Below are 25097 nucleotides of genomic sequence, written 5' to 3' on the forward strand. Positions count from 1 at the left end.
ACAGCTGGGAAAGATCAGAAATGAGGAAGACCAAGTATTCTTAAAAGACTGGAAAAATTTTCTAACATATTTGAGAGACCACTGTAAACAGTTGAAATCATTGGCCGGAATACAATGACACTTGTAAAGTAATATGGATTTTGGATACCATGATTATATGATAGATTACAGTAAAAGATGCAGGAAAATGTTTAGAATTGGAACCCATGGAGGGAGGGAGGGAGGTCTCAAGGTTCGAAAGAACCACTTTTTTAAGGTTTGAAAATGTTATGTTTATGGTGTGCAACTTTGATGTAAAACTAATAAAAATGTATATATAAAAAAGATAGATGAAAACTGATGTTCCTCTTGAGTTTTGTTTTAAATTAAGATGTTTCTCTTGCCTTTTAGCTGCAGCTAACGACAAAATAACAAAACACATTGCAAACCCCAAAAATATGAAAACACAGACATTACTCATAAGCAGCAGTCATCAAAACCGTGTGTGTTTGTGTGTGTGTGTGTAGATAATAGAGCGCACAGAGTTTTAATTGCTAATCACTGAGATGGACAAACTTTCCACATATGCGTTTGGCTTTTGATATTGCTGACTATAAAATGCATAACAGGGCCGGGTGGTAGTGGTGGAAATGGAGCCAAATGTCTCTGCACGTATGTTCATGTTTTCTCCTGTTTTAAAAGGCAGGTTTGATGAATGGGGTCTTCTAACCTCTAATACACATTAGGAGCATTTGTTTTGTGCTAAGTCAATGAAATGAATTGTTTTTGTTTTGAGCTTAAGTGCTCCTGCTGCCCCACGTAGCCTCGCTTGTAGCCAAAAAAGCACATAATAGCTGGTGCATAGCACTGGAAAATGTTTTCGTTGTGGGAAAATAATGGGCCAAGCGCTAGGCCTTCCCATTTCCGTATAATGTTTTGGAACGAGTGTTCTGTGACACCATTGGAGTGTTGGAAAAGTACAGAATGTGGTGCCTCTGTGTGACAAATGCAGCTATGATTCTTTTTACAGCAAACTTCTAGCTCTTAACAGCTGTCAAGGAATGTTTAAAAGTGTGCAGGCAATGCCAGGAGCCAGAAGAGAACATTTCCAGCTGTTGGGAGTGGGTTTCAGTATCCAACATAGCCTAGAACTGAACTACAGCTTACGTGCAAATACGTGAAAGAAAATCCTGGCAGCCTCTTGTAAGGAAAAGCAGCTTTGGAAAGTTGAGTTACTGGAAGTACGGAAATGTGCGCACACTGCTGCTGCTCTGTTCTGAATCACACACACGCAAAGGGGGCTGTTTTCATGGAACGTGTAGATAGGCCCCTGTTGCCTCCCTAACACGCCAGAACAAATGATGTAAATAGTAAACAATTTCACAATATTATCCAGAATAAGACTAACCATGGAAATCATGCATAGCATGCAGAAGGTGGACAGATTTTCTCCCTCTCTCATAACACAAGAACTCGTTGGCATCCAATGAAGCCGAATGATCAGTCCAAATAAAAGGAAATACTTCTCCCGCAGGAGGCAGTGATAGCCACCAACTTTGATGGCTTTAAAAGAGGATCGGAGGAGAGGGCTGTTGATCTATGATGGCTCTGCTTTGCTTCCACGATTGAGGCAGTAATGTTCCTGAATACCAGTAGCTGGAAAATGCAAGGAAGGAGAGTCCTGCTTGCGGGCTTCCCTCAGGCATCTTGTTGGCCACTGTGAGAACAGGAAGGTGGAGCCAGCAGGCTCCTCTTATGTTCTTTATGCTAAAACTGCTCATTTTGCATAATGTGAAACGGGTTGTTGCAGTCAGCTTTTATTGGCGCAGAAACTGGGTTACATGGACATCTAATTTTAATTCAGTTTTTAGGTTTGTGGTACACACACACACCAATTTCATGTCCCCATTTTCAGGGTACAAAAGTGGTGGAGGATTTCAGTGGCGGGGTGGGGACAAAATCTGCTGGTGCTCTTTTCCCTCCTGATGGCCACCATTTTGGTCGCCCCCAAAGGCTGGTGGCAATATCATTTTGGAGTGGTAGAATATCAGCTACCAGTGGGAGGAACTAGTCGAAGATCTGTATGTTGCCCATACCCAGGCATGGAATTTGCACCCTGCCCCCAAAATGCAAAAATAGGGAAGCTGTTCCCTTCATGAAATTTCTCCCTCCAGACTCAGCCAGAGGTTGAGCTCAAGTTTAGTACACACAGCAGTGCTGAACACAGTTTCTCTTGCATCAGGTCTTCTTGCTCACTCTTTCAGTGAATCTCAATAATGATTATTATCTTTTTTACTTTTTCAGAAAAATGACTCTTTGCTAAACGGAAAAAAATCATGAACAAATAAAACCTCTACAAGCAAGTTCTCCATTGACGAGGAGGCCAAACCGGAATGCTTTATAATGGGCACCACAAATGAGGAGATGGTCTCAGTGGAGCAGAACTTGAACCCTCTGTGCTTTGAATGTGGCCAACAGCATTGGACAAGGGAGAACCACTTGTACAATTATCAGAACGATGTAGACGATGACTTGGTCTGCCATATTTGCCTTCAGCCCTTGCTACAGCCATTAGACACCCCTTGCGGCCACACATTCTGCTATAAGTGCCTACGGAACTTCCTGCAGGAGAAGGATTTCTGCCCTCTGGACCGCAAACGGCTCCATTTTAAGTTGTGCAAAAAATCCAGTATCCTCGTCCACAAACTGCTTGACAAACTCTTGGTGTTGTGCCCCTTTTCTTCAGCGTGCGAGGAAGTGATGCAGCGGTGTGACCTGGAAGCACACCTCAAAAACAGGTAAGTAGGAAAGGCCACCCACCAGTGATAACTTAGAAGTTCTGCATCTTTCAGTCACATTTGAAAAGTGTGGGATTGAGCCGTCAAGACTAACATGCTTATATGCCATGGATGTCAATGTGAGTTGAAGTATGCTTTTCTTTCTCTGGATTTCGTATGTATGTGTTTTGGACTGAAACACTTTTCCTTTTCAGGGGTGTTGTTCATTTATTAATTTGTGTTGTTGTTGTTGTTTTTTAAACACACCTCACTTCTTATTGCACAGCAATCCCAAGTCATGATACAATCAATAAAACAATTCTAAACTGCAGTACTGGCAATAACATCCTAAAGCAAGGGTGTTCAGGGTTAATCTTCTCAGACTTTCCTTCACTCAAGTAAGGCACTGAAAAACCTGGACAGACCTCTCAAAAGCAAGCCTGGTGCCAACTATACTACCATCAAGATCAGGTCTTTTTCCAGAGGCTCACCTGCTGTAGGGAGATGTCAACTACATCTCCTCTGGGTGAATTTATGAACCATGTTGGCCCCTGATAAGCCTAGGTTCATGGCGTGTCATGAGCTATCGGAAACAAGCTGCATACTAATGCTTTCTGCCCAATCTTCTACTTCACTCCTCCCTGGGCACAAGGAGGAGGGGGGAGGGAAACAGGAAACAACAGTTAAGTTTGGTCTCCCACAATGTCCAAATCCAAGACTGGTTTGTGTCTTCCCAACAAGCTGGTAGTCATATACCAAAAGCAAAACATGGTTTAGGGCTGGCTAGCTAGCCTGACTTGTTAGGGAGAACTAAACCATGATTCTGGGTTCAGGTGTCATGGGAAGTCAAGCATAATTGTGGGCGTCCAAGCTTTTTCTCCCACTCAAGCTAGGGGAGGGACAAAGAAGAAGCAAGCACCCACCATGTTGCTTGTTTCCAATAAATCACAATAAGCCTGTAACTTGGGTCACCGCAATCTGCGAACAAGGCCTATGCTGTCTCTGCAGTCCACCCAGGAGAAAATGAATGTCATCCATGTTATCATTAGAAACCTAGGAAGCTGCCTTATACCAAGTAAGAGCATTGTTCCATCTAGCTCAGGATTTACACTCTCCAGGGTTTTAGGCAGGAGAGTCCTGCTTAGCCCTACCTGGAGATGCCAGAAATTGAGCCTGGGACTTTATGCATGCAAAGCGTGTCTGTGAGCCATGTCCCTTCCCAAATGCCATCACTACCATGCCATTTTCAATGTAAAATGTTTTAAGCTGCAATCCTATACACACTTTAACCTGTGTGACTAATGCCTACTGAATTGAGAGGGGGCTTCAAGAAGTGTAGCTGCAACCTGTCGTTCCTGTTTGCAGATGGGAAACTGAGATGGGAAACCTGAGATCTGTCAATTGCCCAAATTCACCCCAGTGAATGTGTATGTGTTCAGGCTTGCATCCTTACCTTCAAGGGCCAAGGCCAGCACTCGCTATTATTCTGAACCACTGGGAACTAGAACAGACTCGACTGGCCTTGGCCTTGCAGTCATTCTGGCTCAAACCCGGTAGTTTCTATTGACAAAATAATCTGCTTCATTTAAGCATAAAAGATGAATGAAATGTCAATGTAACCCTGAGGCAGCTCTGGAGTGTGTGGCGAATCTCTGAGCTTGCTGAACAAGGAGATTAGAAGAATGGGGCACAAATGTAATTATTTCCTGGTCACTAACCCCGCCCCCAATATTACCCTATTGCCTCATTAGCATCCCATTGATTTATCAGATTTTCAGGTTCAGCAAGTTCTCTTGAGAGCCACAGGCCCCCTCAGAGCACTTTGAGCTCCTCTGAAATGAGCCAGCGCAAGTCTTGGGTGGACTTTTAATTCCCTAGCATGTGACATTTCAAAACATTCTTAAATGTTTAATAGTCCTTTGGAATGCACTTTGCCAAAAAGTCAATTACTGAACAGAGGACCAAGATTGTTCTATGGGACTCAGCCGAGCTTTCATTTGATTCTTGCCAAGTGTTCAGCAAAACCATACAGATGTCGAAGATAGGCATAGCAACTCAGCATATAGTGCAGCGTTCAACAAGGGTGGCAACTTTGCTGAATCATTTTCAGGGGGTGGGGTGGAGAGACATGGCGCTGTCTGGATGCATCCTGTCACATCAGACCACACACACACCCTGGGCTGGGGCTCTGCTGGACACTTGGTACCTAACAGAGATCTCTGGGATTTGTGTAGACCAGGAGTGGGGGACCTTTGGCTCTCCAGATGTTGCTGAGCTAAAACTCCCATCAGCCCCAGTTAGTTCAATAACGTCTGGAGGGCCAAAGGTGCCCTGGCACAATCAGTGCTGTTTGCAGAATTTAAGGTCCAGTGGGTTGGATTCAAGCTAAGTTGAATTTAGGCCATGCTTGGAAATCAGTTAGTCATGGCTTTAGACCAAGTGATTTCAATATTAACTAAGTTCCATTTAGCTGGGATCCAGACCCTTATTTCCCATACCTAGCTACCGTATTTTTCGCCCTATAAGACGCACCGGCCCATAGGACGCACCTAGTTTTTTTGGGGGGAAATCAAGGGAAAATTTTTTATTTCCCCCCCAGGTTTGCGCAGCCATCCCCAAGCTAGAAGAGGGAGATGGAGCGCTCCGTCTCCCTCTTCTGCCTTCAGGGACAGCCTCTCTCAGCGCTCCGCCACCGGACAGCACTCCGCCACCCCGCTATCCCCCGAGGTTGTGGGGCTGGTGGGGGGGGGGAGAAGCAAGCTTGCTTCTCCCTCCCGCCAGCCTCCAAATCAGGTCGGGGAATAGCGGGGTGGCAGCGCTCTGTCTCCCCGCTATCCCCCGAGGTTGTGGGGCTGGCGGGGGGGGGGGGGAGAAGCAAGCTTGCTTCTCTCCCCCCCCCCCGCTAGCCTCCAGATCAGGTCGGGGAATAGCAGGGTGGCGGCGCTCCGCCTCCCCGCTATCCCCCGAGGTTGTGGGGCTGGCGGGGGGGGGAGAAGCAAGCTTGCTTCTCCCCCCCCCCCGCTAGCCTCCAGATCAGGTTGGGGAATAGCGGGGTGGTGGTGTTCCGCTACCCCGCTATCCTCCGAGGTTGTGGGGCTGGTGGGGGGGAGAAGCACGCTTGCTTCCTCCCCCCCCCCCCGCCATCCTCCAGATCAGGTCGGGGAATAGCGGGGTGGCAGCGCTCCGCCTCCCCGCTATCCCCCGAGCTTTTGTGCTGCAGGCTGCTGCCCGCAAGCCTTGCGAGCCCGCGGGACCTCCCGCCGGGCTTGCAAGACTTGCGGATAGCTTCCTGAAGCCTGCATTCGCCCCATAGGACGCACACACATTTCCCCTTCATTTTTGGAGGGGAAAAAGTGCGTCCTATAGGGCGAAAAATACGGTATATCATTCGTGTGTGTGAGAGAGAGAAAGATTCTTTATTTTTGTATATAATTTTTATTAATTTTCCAATAAAAACAAATTTATAACACAATTAAACATTAAGAATTCATCACACATCTTTTTTCTTTTAGACTTCCATCAACATGTCTGATAATTTTCCGTAGTTAGAGAGAGAGAAAGATTCGACCCTTGCGCAGTTTGTTTAGTACTAGAATCCCTTCAAATTATTTTTTGTGGTGGACACATCGCAATCTCTGCCTTGTGCATGTATTATGGGCCCACATCATTCCTCTAAAAGTTTAAGCTAACCCTGGACTGGATTACAAGGATAGTTCAGTTTGGGCTGTACCAATGAGGAAGAGTGGAAGAGTTAGGGTTTCAAAAGCACATGTATCAGTCGGTAGGAGGTACAAGTCAATGATCACCCAGCAGGAGTCACTCAGTCCCAGCCAAAAAAGTTGCTCTCCTTTTGTTGTTGTTCCTTGTTGACAAAGAAGGGCTTTCATGTTACTCTTTCCATACCTTTCATCTAAAAAATATAAGGAAGATTTAACATTCAGGTAGGGAATCCCAGTCTTTGGACAACACCTATATCTGAAGTCATGAGATGGAAAAGGTTCTTTATCAAAAGACTAGCTAATAACTGCCCTTCTCCAAAATAACACTATAACTCAGCCCCTGCCAACCTGGTGCCCTCCATATGTTTTGGACTACAACTTCCATCAGCTCTGCTGGCAGGTGCTCATGGGATTTGTAGTCCAAAATATTTGGCGAGCACCAGGTCAGCAGAGGCTGCTGTAACTATTAGGCAGGGATGTCTGTTTGGAGAGTGTGTGTGACATGGATTGCTACTCAGTTGGATCGCAAGCAAGACTCCAGATTATTCAACCAAAAGCTTTGCTTTGTTTGTCCAGACATTTTGTGAGCCTCCTTATATCCGTGCAAAGACATTGTTGTGTTTTGTCCTTAGGTGTCCTGGGGCTTCCCACCGAAGAGCTGCCTTGGAGAGAAGGAAAAACAGCAAATTGCAGGCAGACGCAGAGAGCGAGAATGAGAACAGCATGATAGATCGCCCAGGTTCTCAGTCTCCTGACGCAGAGCATTCTGGGACAGGAACAGCACCAGCAGAGCAGAACATTACATCAGCAACTGTCCCTGTGTGGACAGATGAGTCTGGCCTTGACAACCCTGCCTTTGAGGAGAACACAGGAGCTGACAGTATGTTCTGTTTCTCTTTTGACATCCTGTTTGTTCTGCCTGTATTAAACCTTGAAACGTAGGAAGCCCCCAAGCCAGATTTATTCTTGCATGCAATCATTTTCATGGTCAACTTTTTCCAGTTGCTTGTTATTTTTTAAACCTTTTCTCTCTCATTCTCACTCTGAAGTAGTTAGGGCTGCAAACCATGGTTTGAGAAATACTTTAATTAACTGGGCTTAAAAAAAAATCTACCTGGTTAATCAGGTCACCTTTTTAAGTAATCAACAAAAAAATGAATTGATAAATCTAATCATAATCAGCTCACTGAGCTCAGAATTTTGCCTTAGAAGGGTTCAAATACCGTTCAGGAAAGAAAATTAAGAGAGAGAGATTGATTGCCAAGCCAAAGGTCCTTCCAGAATATGCTGGGATTTGAACCAACATCTCCTAAGACTTAAGAGTGACATGATGTTTGAAATTCATCCTAGTGTACTGTTTATGCACATGTGAATAACTGTACAGTGGTACCTCAGGTTACAGACGCTTCAGGTTACAGATGCTTCAGGTTACAGACTCCACTAACCCAGAAATAGTACCTTGGGTTAAGAACTTTGCTTCAGGATGAGAACAGAAATCGTGCAGCGGCGGCAGCGAGAGGCCCCATTAGCTAAAGTGGTGCCTCAGGTTAAGAACAGTTTCAGGTTAAGAACAGACCTCCAGAACGAATTAAGTTCTTAACCCGAGGTACCACCCTGTAGTGCTATTTTGGAAGCAGAGTGAAGTGGGCACCTCAGACAGCCAGGTGATTTGGGGTATCATAAGAGCAGACCAAAGGCTCATCTGGCTCAGCATCCTGTTCTTAGAGTAGCCAACCAGATGCCGTGGGGAACCCTGCAAGCAGGACCCTCCTGCAGTTTCCAGCAACTGGCATTCAGAAGTGTACCACCATAGCTGCCACCATTTGGGTGCCCCCCCCAACCTCAATGGAGCCTTCTAAAATTGATCTGGCATAGCTCAGCGCACTGTATGGCCTTTGCTGTCAGTGCACTGAGTATTCCAGTAAGCCTTTTCTAGAGCAGGCCTGCCCAGCCAGGACAGACAGACAGATGCAGAAGTGTAGGGCATTATTAGAGAAGAGAAAACATTATCCAAGGATGCAGATTGATGCCCATGCAAAACCATGGATCTCCGTTCAGCCTCCCTGCACTTTCCTTTGAAGTATCTATGTGATTTGCCCTCTATCTATCACGGTGACCACAGTGGCAACTTGGAGAAATGCCCTCTGGCACCTACACAAGTTGGTACGTAGCCATCGGATTCACCCAGGCTTGCTTACATAACCCAAGGGTAACCATAGCGCTTACTTTGCACTTTGTTTCCTAGATTGAGCACCTCACCTTGGGCTTTCATCCTGCAGTTTATTTCACTAGATTGCATCCGTTCCTCTTGCCCAAGTCACTGCCAGTTCAGCTTTAGCCCAACTGGTTGTAGGAACTTCTTTTACCGCTTCCACCAAGGTCCATCTTGTCCAGCATTTCCCAGCCTGGTACCCTCCAGATGTTGCTTTACTCTGGCTCACATCTGTCCCAGCCAGCATGGGGAGTGGCCAGGGAAGGTTGTCCAAACCGCCTGGAGGGGTTGAGATTGGGAAACGCTGGTCCAACAATCAGCTGCCTTCGGGAGTTGTAGAAGCAGAGCGTTAGACTTCTCTCACTGTCTGTCTACCCCAGCATGTAGTGGTATTCAGAAGAAGAGTGCCCCTGAACATGGAGAAATTATTTCATTATCACGGCTAGTAGCTATCCATTGACTTGGCTCCCATGACTTTTCCTAATCCTTTCTTTAAGTCAGGGTTCGGGAACCTATGGCGTCCCAGGTGTTGTTGGTCTCTAACTTCTATCATCTACACCCAGTATTGCACAATGGTCAGGACAATGGGAGTTGTAGTACAGCAACATATGGAGGGCCACAGGTTTCCCACCCCTGGTTTAAAGCCATTTGAGCTAGCAATGCAGCTGACATTAGGAAGATTTTCATTTAGTTTTTAAAAATGTATTTATTCATGGCCTTTTTCTACTGCCCATCCCCAGATTCCTTGATGTGGTTTAGAAAAGTTATGAATCAATTAAATAATGTATAGATATACATATTAAAAACAATACCTATCTGTATTAAAACAATGTCTATACAGTCAACGTAAAGCTATTAGAAACCAGCACAAAACCAGCATAAAATCAATATAAAACCAACCAGAAAGCAGCGTAAGAGAAAAACAATTAGCGCCACAGAGGTAAAAAAATACATTAAAAATACAACCAAAAAGGCTCTCCATCATCCATTGAAGGGTACTGGTGGTTGCTGCTTCTGAATAATGAAACCCTAGTGTGAAAATATGAAATCTCTCTTTTAATGCAGTTATGGGAAAGATAGTTTGTAATTCCTCCCCTCTTAATGTGCTTCCTCTGAAGCACTGTGTTTTCTGCAGATATCATCAAACATCTTGTTAAAATTAGATTCCCCATTATCAACTCTCAGCTATCGGATGTTTTTCTACCAAAGAAAAAGGGAAACTGAATAATACCAGCATTCACCTGCAGTTACCCTATGGTAATGTTTCAGTCTGGGGTTTTAGAGAGGAAGCGAAGTCTTATCAGAGAGGAAAGGAGTTCTTCCGCTTCCCCTTCCTAGAGTGGGGTGCAATCTGGTCAGCCACTCATGAGCATCCCATGTACGTTAAAGTTGGCTTCCTGTATTTGTGCCTCAGGGCCTTTCTGAATTCATCCTTCCGCACTTAGGATGGCACCAGTTACTGCAGCTGAACAGCCAGCCTCCAGGGCATTTTCACGCATCTTACTAAAATCCTGAGGGCCACATTTGCCCCCGGCTTGAAGCTCTCCACTCCTGTGCTGTGCTGATCACACCCACGTCTAGAGTAAAGCTCCTGGTTTTGTTGTCTGCCTGTGATTTCAAAAGTAGGCGGCCTGATGAGAATGTGGCAGGTCACAATCCTGTACCTGAATCTAGTGGGCAGGGCTTAGCCTGCCAGGTGTAAGTTGTGCAAGTTTGGTTTCAGCTGATCTGCATTACGATATGTCAGGTATCCTGTTGTTTGTTGCCCAGGAGTTTACTCTGTTGAGGGACAAAAATGTATTGAGGCATCCATTTTGTTCTCTTTTCCAATCGGGCAGCAACCCATCAGCCGCCGAGTTTGCCGGAAGGTGAGATCACCACCATAGAAATCCATCGGTCCAATCCTTATATCGAGCTGGGAATTAGCATAGTGGGTGGCAATGAAACACCTTTGATCAACATTGTTATTCAAGAGGTTTATCGAGATGGGATCATTGCCAGAGATGGAAGACTCCTTGCTGGAGATCAAATACTGCAAGTACGTATCTAATTATATATTCTTCTCAACTTGCGTGTGTCCGGACTGTGCTGTTCTATATCAAATGGTGGGTGGGGAAGAGAGAGAGAAAGAGAGAGAGTGTTATCATTTCCTGGCAGTCAGTTGGAATTCTCTATTCTGGACAAATGTTAGCATGGCAGTGTCTGGTTGGGAAACATTATTCAGGCAATGTGAGTTTGCCCTTTCAGCATTGATACTGGTGATTTATGCGGCTCTTGGGGGTTTCTCATCCTATAACTCTTTTCCATTCTGGTGCATCTTTCTAAATGTGGCAGTCAGTCTTGTTGTCCTTTTGTAAAACGATATGCTTATGTTTCCTTTAGCTTTCCATGCCCCAAGAGGTTATTTTTTGATAAGACGTTAACATAATTTAACCAGCACAGCAGTATGTATTACCAGTGCTATTTTTCTAGAAAAAGAGGTGCCAGAATGCACCATGACTGCCTCCCTTGTTCTCTTATAATGGCAATGGTGCCCACCTGAGAGGTACTAGAACTGAGTTTCGGCTGAAAAAAAGCCCTGTGTATTACTGTTGATCATTTCTATAAATTCCACACACACACCCTCATTGATCTTAAAAACTGTAAGAAAGAGGTTAGGCTCAAATCAGGGTATGTGAAAATTGTAACTTGGGAGCATCCAAACCCTTTCAAGTAAGAACTTGTGTGTGTGTGTGTGTTTTGTTTTGGGGAGGAGACATTTTCAAACTAGATCTTGGCAAGTAGGAATAGTTGGCTGGTACGCTGAACGGTGCACTCCACACTCCAACATTTTGTTGCATGTCCCACTGGCATGGCCCTATTTCTTTTCTTTCAGGTCAATAACTTTGATATCAGCAACGTGTCCCACAACCATGCCAGGGCCATCCTTTCCCAGCCTTGCACGGCGCTGCACCTGACCGTGCTCCGAGAGAGACGCTTTGGGAGCCGAACTCACAACCACAGTGACAGCCCCCCACAGCGAGAGGATAGTTTCCACGTGACCCTGCACAAGCGCGACTCCAACGAGCAACTCGGCATCAAGCTGGTGCGCAGAACGGACGAGCCTGGGGTTTTCATCCTTGACCTTTTGGAAGGAGGCTTGGCTGCTCAGGACGGCCGGCTCTGTAGCAACGACAAAGTGTTGGCTATCAATGGGCACGACCTGAAGCATGGCACCCCAGAACTGGCTGCTCAGATTATCCAGGTAAGTTTCAGCTGAATCTTGTAGGGTGAGAAAGCAGTCACAACGCTCTGCTAGTTACCAAGGATGCTGATGTTGCAAATTTTAAGTGAAACCTAGCGAGATAAGAGTATAAGCCAGAATGAGGAACCTGTGGCATGTTGGACTCCAACTCTCATCATTCCTGACTGTTGGCCATGCTGGCTGGGACTGATGGGAGTTGGAGTCCAACAACATCTGGAAGTCCACAGGTTTTCGATCCCTGGATTGGAAAAATGGCATGTCTGATTATACTGCTAAACCAGACATGTCCAACGCGTCAATGGATTCTGGTTGATCACAACCAAGGCCTTGTCGTCTCCACCTGCCGCCCTCTCCCATGCTGCCGGGCACCCTCAATGTGCGCTCGGCTGTGGCCGGAGCAACTCCTCAGGCGGCATGGCCATTTGAGGTTCTGCTTAGCTAGGCTTGCTCACCATTGCCGCAGCAAGTGCTCTGGCTGCTGCTAGTGCTGCCTCTGCCTCACAGCCACCTCCCACACCCCGCTCAAGCCACCGGCTTTGCCTGATGCCCAGCCAGCTATTCGGCCTTGGAAAGGTGCAAGGCATCTGCCTCCGCCCCCTACAATCCGCAGTCGTGGGGCAGGGAGGTGAAGATGAGGCGCATGGGCTCTACACGGGCTGCAGCGCTGCAGAGGGAGCTGCGGGAAGGGCAAGAGAGAGACAATGATGCCCCTCCTCCTTCTCTCCCCTCCCGCCAGTTCCCGTAAAAAGAAGTTCCCATAGTTCTGCATGGATGCTGAACTTCCCCCGCCAGCTCTTCATCTGGTAAAGGGGGAATTGGAGATTTTGGGGCGTGTTGTCTTCCCACGTGTGCCAAGGGCCCTAGGAGGGGGCTGCTGTGGGGGTAATAATTTGTTATTATTTTTATCATCATAATAATTTATTACCGGTATTTATACCCCACCCATCTGGCTGGGTGTCTCCAGCCAATTATAATATGTTTAAGTTGAAGAATGACAATGGGAGAGTGTAGTACATCATTGCCAGTTTTTTGATACTCAATATCAGATTGCAGCCTGCTGGAAGTTGGACATGACTGTGCTAAACCAACTTGTTAGCATGGAGTCTCCTTGGACTTGTGCAATGAAGGCTGTTTTCCATATTAAAATGATATGGTTGGTTTCCCTAACACAAGGAGTTGCTTTTGTTTCACTAAAGGGAGGAAAGCATGGGTTTGCTCACACACTCTTAGGCTGTGTATAGAAATCAGCTTTTAATACTACATGAACTAGTGCTTTGACTGGGTGTCATATCTTAATAACAGGAAACGTTCTCAACTGGCAAGACTTCTGCCAGGGACGCTGGAGAGCTGCTGGAAGTGAGATTAGATACTGCCAGTCCAGCTGAACTAATGATCTGACTTGGTGCAAAGCAGGTTTTTAGGTCTCTTTTAAAACCAACATATACTGAGGTACCCTGTCCAGTTCTTTTGATCAACATTTACAGCTCAGGGAGTCGTACGATCCCCAGCTAGGCTGGAGCCTTTTGATGATATTCTGCATCCACAGAGCTTGAACTGGAACGATTGAGCCTTGTAAATGGGAATCCCCACCTAAAATGCAAAATGGGAGGTCACCCTGGGGACCCCTGTGTTACTGCACTGGCATTTGAGACACCCTCTTGCTTTGTGAATGGGTACATGGGAAGAGACTGGGATCAGGAAGGAGAAGAGGGGAGCAAGTAGTTAAAAAGGGAATTTTAAAAATACTTGTTTCAAAGGAGATACCAACCTTTCAAAAAAAAAAAAGAAAGATATTACTTCAAGCAAACTAATAGGCAATCCATATTCATCCGTCCCAGCTCATCTCCTCGACCACTGTGTCTCTCACACATGCACCATCTCTGTTTCCACAGGAAAGCAACCTTTAACAGGACATCTTGTGGCGTACTAGAGAAACAGCATTGTTTTCCTGCTTTTAGGGAAACTGCTATGGCATCCTGGAGCATAACATCACAGACCTGCAACTGTAATAAATCACCGTTCCAAAATACTGAAAATTGTTCAGGAATGGGTTTCTGTGCAAAATGGCTGTTGAGTGCAATGACAGATTTATAGGCATGAACTGAGTTTAAACCTCTTAGGCTGCATCATCATACTTTGATTGGGCAGAACATTACCTGCATATTTGCCACCTCAGCCAGCCAGTTGGCAAGATCTTTTGTCTTTGCCTCTTTTTTAAATGAAACAAAACAGCCCACCAGAAGTTCCTAGTTTAAAATTCTAATTTTTTAAAAAAAATTATTAACTAGTTCACTTTTATGCATTTAGCTCTGTCATATTTTCGGACATAGTCACATTTATTTAGGTGAACAAACAGGGCCCTCCAAAAGGGTTGTGTGCATAGGGCCGAGTTCAGTTCTGGTACTCAGAAGAGATTCCTGGGCGCAGAATTCTTCCATTCTATACTTTTTGCAGTTGGTGGCTAGTTGGTTTGTGAGAAAAAGCAGAAATCTCCCCCACTATTGCCCTGCGTCATGCATTACCCATTTTATTTTAGGGCTGTCTGGCTGTGGTGCTGGTAATAAATCTGATTTCTTCCCCACTGCCCTTCCTGTTCCTTTGTTTTGTTCCCCACAGGCCAGCGGCGAGAGGGTGAGCCTAGCCATTTCCAGGCCTGCCAAGTCACAGATCGTGAGCATTCTCAGAGATGGAGGGATTCACCCCATCAGCCAACACCAGTCTCATTCGCTGTATCACAGTAACAGGCCCAGCCCACATAAGGTAAGCTGGAGGGCGGTGGGGCTTGCTGACCACTGAAAGTAGTGCCTAGTCGTTACTAGCAAAGTTGTGACAAGCAGTTTCATGGGGTGGGGGGGTCATGAATTCTGGTGGGAGGGTGGAAAAAACTGAAATGCCCTGAGATCTATGGGTATAAGGCAGTATACTGTACAAATTTAATAAATAACGATAGTAATGTCTGCTCCAGTGGGTAGTGTGGCTCTTCCTATGAGTGGTTGAATAGCACCTATCAATATCAGTGTCAGAGGCAGTATTTTGTTTATTTGTTAAATTTATATACTGCCTTGGAATTCCAGTTGCTGGGGTGAGTGCTGTTGTGCTCATATCCCACTTGCTGTCAGGTGGCAGAGGAACCAACCCCCACGGCAGGTTGCTAGGAACAGGTAAGACAAGGAAAAGTCCTTACCATCTGCGTTTTATTCAGTATTTACAGAGAGAGGCTTGAGAATGCAGCCTCTTAGAATAATGGCATCCCAAGAAAATCTCCACCCCGCTTTTCTTCCACTTCCTCATTCCTCAACAGCACACCCACACCCTTACGGTTGGCACTTAGGGGTCATCTTTGCTCTCCTACTTTGAAGGCTCGCCGATTTCTGGGAGATGGAGGGTCTGGAATGCTTTCTAGTGACAACATGTCAGCCAGCTGCTGCTCTGGCTCTGCCTGCTCCTCCTCCCCTGTTATTTCCTAACTTTCCCCCTCATCTTCCTCTGAGCTGTGACCTCCCTCAAACCCCCGTTGTAATTCTGAACGGTCTTCCTCTTCTCTGGAAGGGTCAGGCTGGGGAGGCGGTCTCCACCATTCCTCCTCTGCCCAGTCCCTGACACCTGCAGACATCCTGTTGGCTACTGTATGACCAGGATGCTGGAATAGATGATCCAGCAAGTGGCTCTTGCCTCCCTTCTTATGTTTTTTCTATTTCCTGTGATCCTTTGTTCTATGAAAAAAAAATTGGTATGCATTGCAAATCAAAGCGGAGTACAGTGAGCAACACCTGAGCGTATAATTTCAACAGCTGCTGCAAGCTGTGAGTCTTTGTTGTTGGACACTTGCACTCTTCCAGAAGATAACTGTCCTAAGCAGCCCCCCCGAAGGGTGGAGTGATGCTTGGCTATTGTGCAACCCAGCATGGTATCAGAGGCAGACAACAGGGCACAGCAACATTTTGCATTTCCCAGGAAGTTTGTGGAGGTGCTCCAGATCTCAGCCCTTCTTTTTTTGCTGGAGCAGGGTGGGTGGAAGAGATATCACATCTTTATAAAAGGCTAAATGTGGATTTCAGATTCAACCTGCCTAACGGACGGTATTTGCCTTTTTGCAGGACCTTTCCCAATGCGTTACTTGCCAAGAGAAGCATATCACGGTGAAGAAAGAGCCCCACGAGTCCCTTGGCATGACAGTAGCGGGAGGCCGAGGAAGCAAGAGTGGGGAGTTGCCAATATTCGTCACGAGTGTGCAACCTCAAGGCTGCTTGGCAAGAGACGGCAGGATCAAAAGAGGTGGGACTAGAATGGGCTCCTCAGGCAGCGTCTTGCACTGTTCCCAATTAGCCAAATTGCAAAGCTCTCTCGCTCTTCCACAACCCCCATTGAAATGAATGGGGGGTGCCATTTCTCTTGCAAATCTCCCATTGCTTTCATTGGGAAGTTCACAGTTTCTGTGCAAAGAACTTATGGGGTAACAACTGTTCCTGTAATCATTACAAATAACGTCCATTGTATAGGCAAGTTACAATAGAAGAGTCCAAGCTAGATATCACATTGAATATGTGTTCCAGTATCTGAAGAATATTCCTTCCTGCCAGGGATGAATGGGATTGTAGGCTAGCCCCATCATCCTTTCTGAGCATCAGTTTTAGTGCTTGAGGTGTATAAATGATTTTTGGGAAGCGCTTTCCTCATCTAGCCCTTTTTATTTTCCCCCTTTCCTAATAATAATAATAATAATAATAATAATAATAATAATAATAATAATTTATTTATACCCCACCCATCTGGCTGGGCTTCCCCAGCCACTCTGGGCGGCTTCCAACAAAATATTAAAATATCGTAATATATCAAACATTAAAAGCTTCCCTAAACAGGGCTGCCTTCAGATGTCTTCTAAAAGTCTGGTAGTTGTTGTTCTCTTTGACATCTGGTGGGAGGGCGTTCCACAGGGCAGGTGCCACTACCGAGAAGGCCCTCTGCCTGGTTCCCTGTAACTTGGCTTCTCGCAGCGAGGGAACCGCCAGAAGGCCCTCGGCGCTGGACCTCAGTGTCCGGGTAGAATGATGGGGGTGGAGACGCTCCTTCAAATGAGTTCTGCATGTCTCTAAAGCAGAGACACACATTTATTACTGTTTACATGGGGGAGGGCAGAAGGAAGAACTTTGGGGCTTCTCCCACCCCACCCTGAAAGCACACTTGTAAAGAGCAAGAAGTTGTTCATGACTTAAGAGATGCATCCTCTGTGCATCACAGAGCCGGCAACACCGTAACAGAACCATAAACGCTGTGCATCTTGTGTTACTGTTGTAAAAATCTATTGGCAGCTGACAAGCAGCCTAGAAGGTTGGACTTGCATCGCACAGGACCTACTACCCTCACTAGGATTGGATTAGAAACAAGCCAAGATGTTTCCCCTTCCCAAAATGCAGATAACTCTGCTTATTTCCAAGCCAACCAAATTAGGCCTTTGAGAGCCTCTGAACCCCCTCTCTTCCCCCTTCAATCTTGCACTGCATCCCTTCCACCTCGCTTACCTGGCTGCTATTGATGCTTCAGCAATGGCTGCAAGTGGGAGGCAGGAAAGGAGGGAGGTCTCCCCCATCAAACCATCTGGTGCCTGGTGTGCAACATTCTGGCCTGCAAACATGCCCCCAAGATACGTCGTTTTCCCAAAGACTGCTGACTTTGCAGTCCAGAAGTGGACGTCACTATGCCAGATGCTTCTCTTCCAACCTGGGTTTGGACCACCTTGCGTACCATCACAGGTGCATGTGCCTGTAGGGTCCAGGTGCGAGTGAGGAGCAGAAAACAACAAGCTATGCATTTGCACAGGAAAGCCACAGGTTTCTGGACCAACTAATGGCTTCTGTTTTCTTTTTTCCACCAGGCGATGTGCTGATGAATATTAACGGCATTGATCTGACCAACCTAAGCCACAGCGAGGCAGTGGCCATGCTGAAAGCCAGTGCTGCCTCTTCCGTCGTTGCCCTCAAAGCTTTGGAGGTCCAGATCGCTGAAGAACAGCCCCAGGCCAATGATGAGCAGCCCAGCACCATCAGTGAGAACGAATACGATGCAAGTTGGTCCCCATCATGGGTTATGTGGCTGGGGCTTCCCAGGTACTGCTCGACAATCAGACAACCATACTTTGACTTGTGGTCTTCTGCATTTCTGGCATTTTTGTTTGGCCAGGCCTCTAGAGTAGCCTTTAGGCCACCTGATTAATATTTCTCAGTTAAAAAATCAGTGTACCACCGATTTGCAAATGCAGATCTCTTCTATGTCTTGGTCTGGCTTTGCATCTAGTGTGCCATATTGGAGAATGCAGAGTAGCACTGCACAGGAGAAGCAGACCTTTCTTCTGTGACTGTTGGAAAGGGAGGCCCACAGCATCCAACTGCAGTGTCCTCACCCTAACAGAGGAAATGCATCCCCAAAACGAGCAACAGAGAGAACACTGATTAGCATAACATTTGCATATTATAATTTATGGGCGATATTCAAAAATTATACTCGGAGCAGACCTTTTGAAATTAATGGACCTAACTTACTCGGGTTCATTAATTTCTGTGGGTGTACTCTGAATAAAACTGAGCTGACTACCACCCTTTGAGAGGGATTCACCTAACATGCCACATCAATGGAAACCCATTGCTTGTGCAATGGGGCTTTCCCCCTCTACTCTCTTCCCATGCCCCCTGAAATTTGTGGGATGTAAACACAGGAGCAGTCAATGACAACATTCCTAGAGTGTACATGTTAGAACATGGGGAGGGATGTCTGTCTAGCAAGCAGGTAAACTTCCTGGGGACGGACTTCCTCCGCATGTGACCAGAGGTGGGTGTGGCCTCACCTGTGCAGGTAAATGATAAAAGCACAGGGCAGGCAGCCATCTCTCTCTCTGCCATTTTTCTTTCGAAGAAGAAGCATCTAAAGATGCTCTCTTGGCTCTTAGCCAAGAGAGGAGGAAAGGACTATCTTGCTATAAGATAGATTCCAAATGCATGTAACCTTTTTAAGCCTGTCTGCCTTCTGGGATCATATTGTGAACAGAACGTGAGTAAACTCTTTTATACTTTTATAAAGACTGTGTCGTGTCTTGTATTTTAAGAGGGAACAAAGGGGAAATTACCAGAGTAATTATTATAGAGGTTCTAGCGAACCTGTGCAAGCGTTACCGTTGCGAACTTAAAGGGGAATGTCTATAAACTCTGCTGATATTTTGGGAACTTGTTAGCACAAGTTGGATTAGGATATAATCTCACAATATATCCTCTCCTGCACCCCTGAACATTCCCACAAAATTGGCAGTAGGGATTTGGAAGAGCCCCCAAAACAGCACAGGATAGGAGGGGGGGGGGATTGTTCCGTCCGGCAAGCAGCAATGATTGCGCAAATGGAACATTAATCTACCTGTTATGTGTAGATTAGAATAGATTACTAGGGTAGATTACTGCAACACATTATACATGGGGCTGCCTCTGAAGATAGTTCATAAACTTCTGCTGGTGCAGAATTCAGTGGCCAGGTTGCTCACCGGGGTAGGACAGTTTTGAGTATATAATGCCAATCCTGCCTTGACTTCACTGGCTCCCAATTCGTTTCCAGGCCTAATTCAAAGTGCTGGTTTTTGACCTATAAAGCCTCAAGCAGCTCAGGACCCCAACACCTCAAGAACTGCCTCTCCCTATATGAACTGACCCAGACCCTGGGATGATGTTGAAGCCCTTCTGTGTGTGCCTCCTCCACGGGAAGCCTGGAGGGCGGCAAGTTGAGAACGGGCCTTTTCTGCAGTGGCTCCCCGCTTATGGAATGCTCTCCCCAGTGAGGCTCACTTGGCGCCTTTGTTAAATATCTTTAGACACCAGGCAAAACAGTTCCTCTTCACCTAGGCTTTTGCTAATTAAACAATCCATGACCTTTTAAACTGTGCATGCAGGGGGGTATAATTGTTGTTTGTTACTACGTTATGTGTTTTTGCATTTTTATATTGTAAATTGCCCTGTGATCCTCACATGAAGGGTGGTATAGAAATTTTATAATAATTTTCACAGCTGCCTGCATAGTTGCCATGATGTGGTGCTACGGAGGAGCAATTTAGCAAGCTGGGGCTTTAGCATTGTCGGCGGCTATGAGGAAAATCACACAAATCAGCCTTTCTTCATAAAAACAATTGTCCTGGGAACACCAGCGTATTTCGACGGAAGACTCAAGTAAGCTGTTCTGGTTCTTTCTTTTTATGTGTATCTGAAACAAGGAAGGACAACAGCTAGAGCTTGTATGTGATTCTGCAAATTCTTTGTGACATTCTGTAGTATGTTTAAATTGTGTGCTCTAAACGTATTCCCCTGTAAATTTATAATGTGTTCGTACTGAGCTTATTTGCATGTCCATTCTTTTTTTTTGTACACAACATAGTCACCTTTCAAAACTGATAGTTTTTTAAAAAATGAAAAAGCTTATCCACCAAGGTTAGGGCATTTAGGGTTGATTTCAAGTAAACTAGCTGGAAATAACAACCTTGTGAGTGAAGGTAAGCCAGGAACCTTGTCTTAATAAACCATAGCGTGCAGAAGCTGTGTACTAGCACACAGCACCCAATCGTTCTTCAGAGCAGTTGTTTTCTCTTAGGCATATGTATGGAGATTTAAGCCATAGAATTAATCCGTCAGAGCGCATTCCTGTGTGTGCCTGTTCAGTAGTACATCCCAGGGTTGTGAATGATCCCAGGGTTAGGCTACCGCAACTTTGTCATGTTACTAGCCCTCACTAGCTTTTATCTCTGTCTTTTAGATGCGGTGATATGATTGTTGCGGTCAATGGACTTTCAACCGTGGGCATGAGCCACTCAGCACTGGTTCCTATGCTGAAGGAACAGAGGAACAAAGTAACATTGACAGTTATCTGCTGGCCAGGAAGTCTTGTATAGACTTGCAAAAAAAAAAAGGAAAACAAAAGGAAAACAAACACCACTTTGATTCAAGCAGCTTAATTTTTCTAGATGGCTGGTTCAAAATCTTCAAGCTGTGTTTTCTCCCCCCCCCCCTCTTTTCTACTACTTATGCAGCTGGTAATAAGCTGGGCCAAAAACTGCTACATTCATACCTTGCGGGGGAGCTAGGGATGGGAAAGGAAGACTCTCAACCTCACTGTGTGTCTCTTTCCATCTCGAAACCACCATTTTTGCCATGTTTGTTGTGTTTTTGCTTTGCTTTGTTTTTCCACAAGTTGTCCCATCCAAGCATCCACGTGCACAACACACTTTAGGGCAGGCATAGGCAAACTTGACCCTCCAGATGTTTTGGGACTATGACTCCCATCGCCCCTAGCTAACAGGACCAGTGGTCAGGGATGATGGGAGTTGTAGTCCCAAAACAGCTGGAGGGCCAAGTTTGCCTATGCCTGCTTTAGGGCCATGGAGGGGTTGCTTGCAGAGGACAGCTTTCCCCAGCGACCCTAGTGTTTATATTGCATGTCCAAGGCCAGCTTCGCTGATCCTGCTGCTGCTAAGTGTTGGCCCAAGTGTACAAGCAAGATCCTGGCAGGATCCAATCTGCAAGCTGGATCTGAGGGCTTGAACTAGGCAGGATGAAATGTGCAAGCATTGTCACACAGGACTCTCAACGATAGCCCCCAACTCCTATAAAATATATCTGCTTTTGCTTCCCCGTGTTGTGGACACCATCACTTGGGAAAGAAGCTTTTAAGAAGACCCTTTCCTGTGGTTAACGTGTGCTCTTGAGCATTCAACCAGAGAACGGTCGTACAAGTTGAATCCTATGTCTTGCAATCCCTATGTCTCTATCAGAAGGGGGCAATTCCTTGTGTTATGGCAAGCAGCAGCTGGCACAGTGGGTAGCGGGCATGGAGCCGCCCTGCTGGCCGTGGTGCCGCTGCTGCTTACCTAGACAAGGTGGAAGCAAGCTTGGGACTGTGCAACCACACTGGTGGAAGCACTGCATTGGTTACACTGGCTCAGCCCTTCCCCATCCCAGTAGGCAACTCAGCTGTTGGGAGGTTGGTGTCATGCTGGCCACAGCTAATCACGGCTCCAGCAAACAAGCTGCAGGCAAGTGTACAGGGGGAGGGGCCATGGCTCAGTGGCAGAGCAGATGCCTTGCACACAAACAAACCCAGGTTCAAAGCCTTGCATCTCCCGATAAGGCTGGAAAAGCCCCATCGGGAAATTTAGGGTGGTATTCAAAGTTGCACCGAGCAGATCATTCTGCGTTTCTGCTTGCCAGACAGAACAATCTCCCTTTTCCTCCCTCTGCGTGCTCTCCCAGCCATTCTCCTGACCGTCCCAGGTAGATTCTGGGAGGAGGGAAATCCTGTTGCGCTAGCGGGACTCATTGCACTGCCTTCCGCTAGCACAGCACCATGTCACCTGCCACCATCATGAGATGCAGCGCTGGCATGGAAATCCAAGATGGGGGGCAGGGGCAGACCATGAGGTGCGTGTTGTCCCACAAAATCATTTGCGCCAGGAAACTCCACATCACCGTTGTAGTGTATGAACCTGTCCCCAGTTCCATGCGACCAGCAGGCCCATGTTTCACTGTCAAGCATGGCAGCCGGAGTTTGCCACCCAGTTAGTATCGGCCCCAAGGCTGCGGCTGCTATTTGATTTAAGTCATGAACGCATCAGTGCACCACCAGTCAGTGAGATCTGCACTGTGTCCCGAGTTGTTTCTGCATCAAATGCGTAACGGTGCACACATTCTCCATGCATCGTCTGCGCTGTGCTACGGACAAGGTTGTGAACCCGCTGTGATAAACCAAAATCCTGTAATCTGAATAAATTATGAAAACTTGCAAGTATATGTCTGTGCTTTGCATAATTTATTCTGCCTTGCTAGTCATATGCTGAGATATGCCATGCAGCAGAACGAAGCTCCAGCTCAATGCCGCTAGACGTTCGCCCCAGACTTCCAGGCTTCACTCAACACCAATTCAAATTAATATCTTCAGTCACAAGGCTTAGTAACTTGCTTGTTTTTCCTCTTTAAATGAAAGGTGAGATTCCTATGATGCTAATACACAATGCCCCTTCTCATTCCTGCGCAACGCTGTTGCAGGATGCTCAGAATTGACACAGGCCTGGTTGTGATAACATTGGGTGGTTTCCAATATTCAGCTTTAGATTGCAGCTAAGTGCTGGTGCAACCACTATAAATGTGGCTGTTCTGGGTTAAGATCAGTGTGTGCACCAGGTCACCCCATTCATGATGTGAGTGGTAGAGGGTATCTTGCAACCTCCCACACCTCCCTACTGTATTGGACGTATAGTTGTTATTAGGGTAGGTAAGTGGCTTCCTGGCAAAATTGGCCAGTTCTCTATGATATATATATATATATATATATATATATATATATATATATATCTCAAACAAATGATCCTCTAGTTCCCTTTTCTGCAGAACAAGATTTGACAACAAGATGCAGCAACCGGTATCTTTTTGTAATTCGTAATACAAGTTAAACATAAAACAAAGGGGCAGACACTTACAAACATTTTCATGTTCACCTACCATATTCTTCCATAATCTTCTAAAAGTGTGTTTTTTTGTAAGAAGCCATTTTCATCCCATAGTTTTATTTGCAGGTCATCCGTTCTCATGCAGTAGGACAAAAGCCTGGATTTTTTAAAAAGAAAATAATAATAATGAAGTGCAATAATTAGATTATTTCTTAGCAAACTATTTAGTATATGAAAAGGTTTGTACCCTACAATGAAAGCTTAACGTTGATGTGATTACTAAGAATGCTGGCAATTATTTTAAAAAAGGGAGGAGGTGACCTTTGATCTGTTAGTGTCTACTAAGAATTACTGTTCCAAAGTGAATGTTTTGCTATGTAAGAATTTTGATGAAACGCTTTTTTCTAAAAAACATTTTTACAGTTTATACTGCAGCTGTCTTTAGCTCTCTTGAGTGGATTGTATACAAAACCAGAGACATGATTTAAGCAAAGGGGGAAGCTGTTGCTAAGTGTTCTACGTTACTACAATTTCAGGAAGTCCAAAGGAGAGATTTTTTTCTATCTTGCTTCCCCCCCCCCCCCGAAGCTGAGAGAAGGAACTGCATCCCCCAACCCCTTGCTCTGTCATCTGCTGACAAAAACCCAAATGCCTTCACGTGAACTGCTGGAAAACAATCTGTTGTCTTTTTGCGGAATAATTTTATCGGCGAATCGCCTGTCATTGAGCCGATGACAGCTACCTTAATTTCTACCTAGAGTTGACTCACGTTTACATTTCTAAACCAAACTGCTAACTTCTCACATGTTTCAGTCAGTCTGTGCGACTTGGACACAAAGGACACCCTTTTGTAAGGCATTCCTGTATTTGCTCCTGACTGGATCTAGATTTTTGCTTGGGCCAGGGGTTTTGCCTGCTTTAAAAATGCAACCAAGGTCCAAAAACGGTCAGCCGATTGCATCAATTATCTCTGTATTATATGAAGCTTGTATTAATGATCGGAGAATGTATTTCAATCCCATTACATCTATCCATTGTGAGGCATGAGATTCCCCCCACCACTTTTTTTCTCCCCCCCTCCTCCCCCAATTTAGAAGCTATGTAATGCAGGATATTACAGCATGTCATTTCCACCCCCCCGAAAGTACCTTTGTTCATAATAAAGCTACAGACCTTTGATTTTTTTTTTAAAAAAGAAAAGCCCACTTCTCTGTATAATAGGAAATTATTTCGCTTTCATACTGTAGATTCATGCAGTATATTACTGTGTTAAGATTACGCATTTGTGAATGTATTTAGCCCAGATGCATACAAAGGTAGACCTCCTCCATAGGGCAGGATCCACAGTTACTTTGGCTTGCAAAAGGTATTGGCACTCACTCTCTGGAATGCTTTCTCTGAACAGTCAATTCCCACACTTTCTGACAGGATGGGGGAAATGTGGCCCTTCAAGACTCATTATCAGGCTCTCATGGGGACACGGGTGGTGCTGTGGGTTAAACCACAGAGCCTAGGACTTGCCAATCAGAAGGTTGGCAGTTCGAATCCCTGTGACAGAGTGAGCTCCCGTTGCTCTGTTCCAGCTCCTGCCAAACTGGCAGTTTGAAGGCACACCAGTGCAAGTAGATAAATAGGTACCGCTGCTGCGGGAAGGTAAACGGCGTTTCCATGCGCTCTGGTTTCCGTCACGGTGTCCCTTGCA

The 25097-nt window shown here is 45.8% G+C and overlaps 1 protein-coding gene and 1 long non-coding RNA gene across 7 annotated transcripts in view; one reads left to right on the forward strand and one right to left on the reverse strand.

Annotated features, from left to right (window-relative positions):
* Nucleotides 1–22737, forward strand: part of LNX2 (ligand of numb-protein X 2) — a 74490-nt gene extending 51753 nt beyond the window's left edge. For 4 of the 5 annotated variants that reach the window (XM_083609127.1, XM_083609128.1, XM_083609129.1 and 1 more), the window contains 9 exons: nt 2284–2777; nt 7108–7355; nt 10526–10725; nt 11563–11931; nt 14548–14691; nt 16029–16206; nt 17804–18035; nt 19971–20129; nt 20710–22737. In XM_083609127.1, coding sequence (XP_083465253.1) covers nt 2383–2777; nt 7108–7355; nt 10526–10725; nt 11563–11931; nt 14548–14691; nt 16029–16206; nt 17804–18035; nt 19971–20129; nt 20710–20845 — 2061 coding nt within the window. In that variant the 5' untranslated portion in view covers nt 2284–2382 and the 3' untranslated portion in view covers nt 20846–22737. Of the gene's footprint in view, nt 1–2283; nt 2778–7107; nt 7356–10525; nt 10726–11562; nt 11932–14547; nt 14692–16028; nt 16207–17803; nt 18624–19227; nt 20130–20709 lie in introns of those variants that run through there. The other variant, XR_014546997.1, reaches the window with a different exon arrangement.
* On the reverse strand, nt 10642–24883 carry LOC310760603. Of its 2 annotated transcripts, XR_014547049.1 has the most exons (4): nt 23448–24883; nt 13807–13928; nt 11683–11849; nt 10642–10780 (listed from the first exon to the last, which is right to left on the reverse strand). It is a non-coding gene; the product is annotated as an uncharacterized lncRNA (long non-coding RNA). The 2 variants fall into 2 exon arrangements; XR_014547048.1 differs by lacking the exon at nt 13807–13928.
* Between the last annotated feature and the right edge of the window lie 214 nt (nt 24884–25097).

This window comes from Podarcis filfolensis (genome assembly GCF_964270895.1).
Source record: "Podarcis filfolensis genome assembly, chromosome: 4".
NCBI classification, from domain to species: Eukaryota; Metazoa; Chordata; class Lepidosauria; order Squamata; family Lacertidae; genus Podarcis; species Podarcis filfolensis.